Source organism: Chiloscyllium plagiosum, chromosome 4, assembly GCF_004010195.1.
Source record: "Chiloscyllium plagiosum isolate BGI_BamShark_2017 chromosome 4, ASM401019v2, whole genome shotgun sequence".
Lineage (NCBI taxonomy): Eukaryota > Metazoa > Chordata > Chondrichthyes > Orectolobiformes > Hemiscylliidae > Chiloscyllium > Chiloscyllium plagiosum.
Genome location: NC_057713.1, coordinates 100,882,644 through 100,890,805, shown reverse-complemented (window position 1 = coordinate 100,890,805; position 8,162 = coordinate 100,882,644). Strand labels below are relative to the sequence as shown.

At 41.5% G+C, this 8,162-nt stretch overlaps 1 protein-coding gene across 1 annotated transcript in view; it reads right to left on the bottom strand.

The window, feature by feature from the left end:
* Positions 1-248: 248 nt before the first annotated feature.
* LOC122549503 (fibrocystin-L-like) overlaps positions 249-8,162 on the bottom strand; it is a 218,614-nt gene continuing 210,700 nt past the window's right edge. The window contains exons 71-76 of the mRNA XM_043689363.1: positions 7,791-7,942; positions 4,104-4,250; positions 3,748-3,901; positions 2,833-3,042; positions 1,966-2,103; positions 249-1,183 (exon numbers count right to left, since the gene is read on the bottom strand). Coding sequence (XP_043545298.1) covers positions 1,988-2,103; positions 2,833-3,042; positions 3,748-3,901; positions 4,104-4,250; positions 7,791-7,942 — 779 coding nt within the window. The 3' untranslated portion in view covers positions 249-1,183; positions 1,966-1,987. The remainder of the gene's footprint in view (positions 1,184-1,965; positions 2,104-2,832; positions 3,043-3,747; positions 3,902-4,103; positions 4,251-7,790; positions 7,943-8,162) is intronic.

Here is an 8,162-nt window from a genome sequence, read left to right as displayed (position 1 = left end):
GCAGACCATGTGCACCAACCTCAGTCTGCTGGCAGAGTTGGGAGTAGAGCAAAGGAGTTTGTTAAAACTTTCATCACAAGTGCATTGATTCTACAGCCCATGAGACTGACTGACTTTATTTAAAGGCAGCCCTGAATACTAGTAAGCATAAACTCAAGTTATTTATGACTGAATAATGCAATTGATTAAGAATTCTTGCAAAATAAATGCCAAACTCAAAACATTTTAATTGGTATTGTGTACTGAAGCAGATCATTGTATTTTAATTGAACACAGCCATTCAATGTCATTGTAAACCAAAAATCAAATATTAGCAAAAATATAAATCAGACCAACATCACTGTCTATGATTGACTTTAGTTGTCTGTGCATCCTCCACATGATGCAAAGTAATGTAATTTGTAAGGATGGATAGTTAACTATTAATTAGTGAGAATTGTGTGTGGACTTACGCTCCTTGTTATGCAACTGTTAGATTAAAGCAGAGAGGTAAACAAAATATTTGAGATTGGGAGCAGGAACACTTGAATTGCAACAGTAAAGGACTGGATATAGTTTGGGTATTTAAGGAAATCAACTAAGACTATTCAATATGTAAGCTATGTGCGATCTGGGGAATCCAAATATAACAAATTGGACTTCTGATTAATTATGGATTTCTGAATAATAAAACAGAATCATAGACACCATCATTCATGCCATGTGTTATATGCCATACAATTATCAAAATCAATGTGACTTTTGACCTTTCTGTATGTTGATTGGGAAATGAACAGTCAAGTATGTGTTGAGCCAAATATTTACTGAATGATGAGGAATGCCTTCAAATGTCAACATGTGAATGATATGTACCTGGATTGTGCATTGTAATATGTACATTTTTCATTAAAATTACAGCATTCATATCTCTTCTCCCCTGGCCAGCTCCCAACAGCTGCCCCAGCTGGTTCTTAATTTTGATTAAAAACATCGAGAAAATGTGCAGGAGAGTGACTGCCACAATGGTCAGTAAGTTATGAAGACACACACTTGGCAAAGACTAGTTTCATTGGATGAGAAATCTGAAGGTTAACCTAATAGAAATCTCACTATTGTGTTGGGTTATAATCAACTTGCTCCGAAAATAAAAGACTGTTGGATTTCATTTGTTGCTTCATTTTCACTCAATTCTGGTTGCTTTCATCTGCAAAAGAATTGAACAGATTCAATTCAGATATTGAATATACTATTTAAATTGATATATGAAATACTGAAACTCAGACTTTAGTATCTTCCTATTAGATACAATCTCCCCAATCAGGTTTACTTGTGGGACTGTCCTTTTGTTTTTGCTCCATCTTTTTTTGCTCCACTCTAATTTCTAGGTTCCCCCACAAAGGATAATTCTGTCCACATCTAGCATCAAGCCCCCCTCAGAATTTGAGATTGGGAGCAGTAAAGTACTGATATAGTTTTGGGTACTTTAAGGAGATAAATTAAGGCCATTCAACATATAAGCCATGTGAGAACTGGGGAATTCAAATATAACCGATTGGATTTCTGAGTAATTAAACAGAATCATAGACACCATCATTCGTGCCATGTGTTATATGCCATAGAATTATTCTTCTTTCAGCCCAACCTGAAACATTCCTTATAAGACAACCCCTCCCCTCCTCCAAGAATCAGGGGAGTAAACCGTCCATGAACTGCCTCTCAATAACAATCCAACTCCTCAAGATCATAATCTTCCAGGTGACAATCGGTGATGCACCAGGGGGTATGGGGGAACTGGAAAAGATCACTGTGATTAAGAGGGACAACAGGGCAGACAGGATTCTCTGGTTCAGCTGAAGTTGGGATGAATTAAGGTTTAAAACATTTAACTTGGATATTGGGTGGCTAAAATAGTCAGTGATGAAGTGCTAAATCTTAACAGTCTACTTTCTTATTTCAACTGCAACTCGTGTAATGGAGGACATTTACCAAGTTTCATGCTTTAAGCTGGTCAGTTTTGCACTGGTGGGAGGCTATGGCCTGGTTTATGACCAGCAACTGTGTCGGCTTGTTTCTTCTCTTGTGTCTCAGGCATGCCAGACACCTGAATCTTCCTCGTGTTGCCAGCTGCGAGTAAACAGTAAAGCAGTGTGAAAATTCAAAGTCGTGAGCTGGACCATCAACCTTTACTGACCCTCTCTACAGCCCCGCTGAAGTCACTTTATGTCAATGCATCTCTGCCAGAGCAACTCTGTGTGAGAAACCATTCAGGGGATGAATTAACAACTGGGAGGTGCCCATGCAGAGTGGATTAATATTGTGTGAAACTTATTCACTTATGTCCCTTGCAAAACATACTAAAATGAACCCCCTTTTCAAATGCCCCTCCTTCCACTACACCCTCCAGCACTGATGCTATCGACAAGATGCACTGCAGCAACTTACCTATCCTCCTTTGCGAGCAGCTCCCAAGGTTGTCTCTCTAAGTGTTAGAGGTCAAAAGGGCAGCCATGGCATTGAAACCCTGCCACTTCTAAGCCACACATCCAGCTCAGTTGAAACTTCCTTCGTTGTTGTGACATCAAAATTATGTAACTCCTTACCTAATACCACTGTCGGTGACCCTACACTAGACCTACATTGGTTCAAGAAGGCAGCTCATCACTACCACCTCGAGAGCAATTAGGGATGAACAATAAATGCAGTGAAGCCCATATCCTGTGGCGAATGAGTGAACGTAAATAGATCACAGCTCTGCCCTAAAATATATCACGTGAATGACAAATGTCCGCTGTTGTTTAACTAAATATAAAGGAATGAAAAAGTATTTCAGTGACAGCTAATTCCTATGCCCACCTGTTAATTTCCAGGTTATGCCAGCAATGAGGAGGATGAGCACAAGGCCTCCCACAATGGAGCCACCGATGATGCCCTGTGTATTACCGAGAGCCAAGGATGGGCTGGGGCCTGAGGGTTTCCCAGGGCTGTCATTTATTTGTTTCACAGAGAAGGTGCCAGAATAAGTTTTAATCGACCTCAGTTCGAATACTAGTTTGTAGCTGGTACCTGTGACATAATAAAAAAAACAGACCAACTGTTTTGGAGCTATATTATCATTTACATAAAATTTGTACAGCACAGAAACAAAGCATTTTCTTGTCTATGGCATAATGCTCCGATAAATTCTCTGTCCATGTGGAAAAGTAAGTGTTGTGTTAAACAATTTAAATCCTGATTCAATGTACTGAATGAATGTCTGAAAACCTGGGTACAACGCGGAGACTAGTCCAACTTTCAGTCAGTGACCCCCCCACTCCCTCCATGCCTGTTCTCCCTGTTGACTGGGATCCCCACTGTTCATTCCAACAGGGCCCTCCCCATTTTTTGCTCAAACATGGATATGACCCTTTTTACCCATCCTTCACCATGACCACCCCACCCACCTTTCCCTGGAATCAACAGTGGTGGAATGGGATAGTCAAGTGGCTAAAATAAGTTTCATAATGTGAAAATCCTGCACAACTCCTGACACCTCCCCCCTCCCCGCCCCACTTCCACCCTACAGTCAGTAATGTTGTGGGAGGGTGTTGTTGCCTGTCTCAATCTGACATAATTTCAGTGTCCACGCCACAAATCTTATAATATGAAACAATATGAATGGTCACAGAGTCGGTATGAAACATACCACATCTAGAAGTTAGAGTTTTACTTTAATTTGGAAACTCTGTACACAATGATGATGTGAGGAACCAAGCTGCAGATTCCACTTACCGTTTGTGTTGATGGAGAGGTCAGTGTAATTTGCCCAACAGTCTTTGAACAAGATACTCGTTGTCCCATTAAGTCCAGTAACAGTCACATTCTGAGAATTCAGGAGAACAGCAACCAACTCCCATGAGGTAACACCGACTGACACACAGTTACCCTGGAACATGGAACAGGACCATCACATACTGCACTGCGATACTGTACCACAACACTGTGTAGCAGAATGCCACACACAATGGTTCGAACAATGGAGCTATCATTCAGATTTATGTGGCTCACCCACTTTCAAGAACAATTCTTTAAAAAAAAATGTCTAATCAACAATGCAAGTTAAGCTTCTCAAATAAAACCAAACTTACAGCGTCATCCACTGCCTTCACGCTGGGCTGTTGATTCAACAGTTGCCCGGTTTGTCCAGCAACTGGCTCTCTGACCACAACGAGACCAGTCACAGCGGCCACGTGGTTGGTTCTCACTGCTCTGCTCAGCACTGGTTTTGAAGTCATCTACAGCAACAGAAGCAATAACAGCCTGCATTTATACTGAGTCTCTGACAGTAAAGCCTTCCAAGGTATTTCACAGGAATGTTAAATAGAGTTGGACACCAAGTTAACATAATCAGACATTAGAACATGTCACCAAAAGCTTTGTCGAGTAAGTCAGTTTTAAGGGGCATCTTAAAGGAAGCAGAGTTTCAAAAAGGGAAATCCAGACCCTGCATGTTGAAGGCAGACATCAGCTGTGGCCTAATTAAAACCAGAAATGCTTAAGAGGACACAATCAGAAAGTGCAGGTATCTCAAAACCATGAGACTGGAGGACATTACAGAGACAAGGAGTGATGAGGATTTGAAAACAGGTTTGAGAATTTTAAAATTGAAATGTTGCTGAACAAATGTAGTTCAGTAAGTGGGTTGGGGGGTGGTGTAGGAAGATGGGTGAATGGAACTTAATGTGCATTAGGATTCAGACAGCAGAGTTTTGTCTAATTTCAGGTTCACATATGGTATGAGACAAGCTAGGGGTGTGTTAGACTAGTCAAGTCTAGAGGTAACAAGGACAAGAATGAGGTTTACACATGATGAGATAAGATAGGGACTTATTCAGAATTTTGCCAAGAAAATTAATTGGTTAATCACAATTGGATTTATTGCAACAAAGACAGTGTTGGAATATATCCATCACTACTGATGGTTGTGAATCAATGCTGTTATTAAATATGTCTTCCTCTATCAGAACTCACAGCCAGTGATCTTCTAGTGGCGAGTGCTTTTGATACAAGAGAGGAGGTTATCTCCTGTTCAAGTACACCGATTGTGGAAAGGCATCAAGTACATTCATTCATTGTTCAAATAATACATCATTTTGCAACCTCCATTATGGATGTTGGGGCTGGCACTCACAAAGGCCGTGACTCGCCATGATGATTCCAACCAGAATTTGATTGTCGTTTATATGAAAGATAGCTGCACCATTTAATGTTTGTTAAATATCAGGAAAGAATGTCAGCCCTTTTCAATATCAGCGAACATGGAGATAAGATGGGGTCAGGTGGAAATGGGCAGCTTCTGACAATTGTTATTGTAAACTGAGACAGACTTCCTGGGGTGCTGAGCCACTGTACTAATGATGATGCTTTTGATAAGTCCTAAAATTTGTGGAAATCAGAGCAATTAGGAAGAAGTTAAAAGAGAATACTCATCAGATAAAACATGAAACTAACAACATTAGAACAAATGTCTGCCTTTCCTTTCTTATTAGAGACAAAAGAACTGCAAATGCTGGAATTCAAGGTAGATAGGCAGGAGGCTGGAAGAACACAGCAAGCCAGGCAGCATCAGGAGGTGGAGAAGTCGATGTTTGGTTGTAACCCTTCTTCAGAACTGGGAGTGGGTATACAAGGAGCTTCAGATAAAGGCAGGGTGGGGGGAGAGGTGAGGTAGGGATGGGTGAATACAGGTAGAGGGTACGACCTGGTTGGTCAATGGGAGGGTCTTGGAAGGGAGGTTATTGGAAACTGGAGAACACAATGTTGAGTCCTCTGGGCTGTAGGCTGCCCAGGCGGAGGACGGGGTGTTATTCCTCCAATTTGCAGTCTGACTCACTGTGGCAATAGAGGAGCCCAAGGATGGTCATATCAGAAAGGGAATGGGAAGGGGAATTAAAATGGGTGGTGACTGGGAGGTCAGGTCGGCCCCTGCAGGCCCAGTTGAGATGCTTGGCAAAATGTGCCCTGAGTTTACGTTTGGTCTCTCCGATGTAGAGAAGGCTGCATTGGGAGCACTGGATACAGTAAACTGAGACAGAGCAGAGAAAAGCACACTGTTCAAAATAGGTGGACATTTGGGATGCTTGGGAGTGGAATGTCTCCTCATCCGAGCAGATGCACGGAGGCATTGGGAGAACGGGATGGGGTTCTTGCAGGAGGTGTAGTCCAGGTAGTTATGGGATTTTGTGGGTTTACAGTAAATGTCTGCCTGGAAACTGTCACCAGAGATAGAAATGGAGAGGTCAAGAATTGGGAGGGAAGTGTCTGAAATGGACCAAGTGAATTTGAGAGCAGGGTGAAAGTTGTGAGTGAAGCCAATGACCTGCTCCCATTCAGCCTGGGTGCAGGATGCTGCACTCATATAGTCATCAATGTAATGGCGGAAGAGTTGGTCACAGTGCCTGTGTAGGTACTGAAGAGGGACTGCTCGTTGTGGCCGACAAAGAGGCAGGCGTAGACAGATTTGAGACTTCTCTTTGTGAATAATCTTTTCACGTGTGTCTTCCATTATGCAAATTTTCTAAAATTCTTTGAACTCAGCAGTTGTGCCATAAAGTCTTATTGCTTTACCTGTCACTCCCAAGTATCATAAGGAGTTTACCAAGTATGTAATTCATTACAAGCATAGTATACTCATTCTAGACTATGTAGTCTACGTGCCTTTCCACAACATATATTGTTGAGTAAAGCAATTACATGGAAACGAGGCATTTGGCTCTATCTAACTTCCATATACCTTAATAGTTCTCTCCGCTGTTAAATACAATTTTTTGTGCCCTTCAAGCATCCAATGATATAAAGTTACATCTCACACTTCTTCACTGAAATCATCTCCAGAAAAAGATAACAAATACCTGAGGGTACTCTTGTGCAGTTGCTAAATAGACAGCCAAACTTGGATTCTTACAAAAATGCAGATTTTTTATTTTATATCTTTCACATGGAATGAATTCCTGGGCATGGTTCTGCCTACTACAAAGGCTCATTTCATCAGTGATATTTGGAGAAGTCTTTTTCTCCACTTTGAGAAATTCAGGCAGAAGTTTGAAAAGCAGCCACAACTTATGGAAAGGGTAAATACCAAGATTCACATCCACATAAATGCCTCCAAAACCAGTTTCAGTTCTCAGTTTTCTAACCAGGCGCAGAGTGTTTCTGATATGAAAGGAACGGGGGCGGGTGTGGGGGCGGAGGGGGGGGAGCGGGTGAATGGTGGTGGTGGCGGGTAACCTTTTTACTGAGACAGTTGCGATCAAACCAACCATGTACATTAGCCATTTCAATCCAGATGAACTAGTGTTCAATTTCTAAAATGGATTCCAACCTCAAAATTTCATTCCTATCCAACTGGCCAGAGGTCTGGGGCATCTGAACCTACATGCTCACTCAGTATTAAAGGGTGGCTTTCTTCCATGTTGCTCATTTTGGTGAGGGGTCAGAGCCATGGATTTAACGTTGGGGCAACGTGAACTCCTTAACTAAAATTTGTAAAAGCACATTTATAAACTCATTGACAAGCCTTAGTGCAAATGTAAGTAAAAATATTCATTATCACACTTTCAGGAAGTAAGTAGGGTGGTCATATTTGAAATATAGCCAAGTAAGCTGCGACATAGACATGTTATTCCCAGTTACTGGTAAATATGGAGTGGCATGGAGAAGATGTTAATTTTATCCTGCCTGTTTATATAGCTAATTGCATTTTTTGTTGTGATTTTATTTCCACCAGAGGAGTGTATATTTGTTGACAGAAATGAAGTGCAGACATAAAGTGTTACCTGAGCCCACTCTGCATCACCTGGAGGTGGCACTGGACTGGAAAGATCCATTGTAGAGATTGTAAAGGCCAGGGAAGCACTCAGGTTTCCAGTGAGCATGGCCTCACCAAGATTGCTGGCTATTTCCTCCAGATCAGAGAACTTCAGTTTGCCTGAATAATGTGAAATTAACACACACCAGGTCAGTGGACCAAGCTTTCCACAAATCTCTGAACATTTTCACAAGATTAATTCAGCATTTCACATGAAGAGTGACTTGTAGACAAACTGGGACCCAGGGAAATTGCACTTGCACTCAATCATCATATCATTTATTGTGTGGTGGTGAATGGGAAAGGAAGAATTTCTGCAGAGCTCTCCTGAAAACAACCC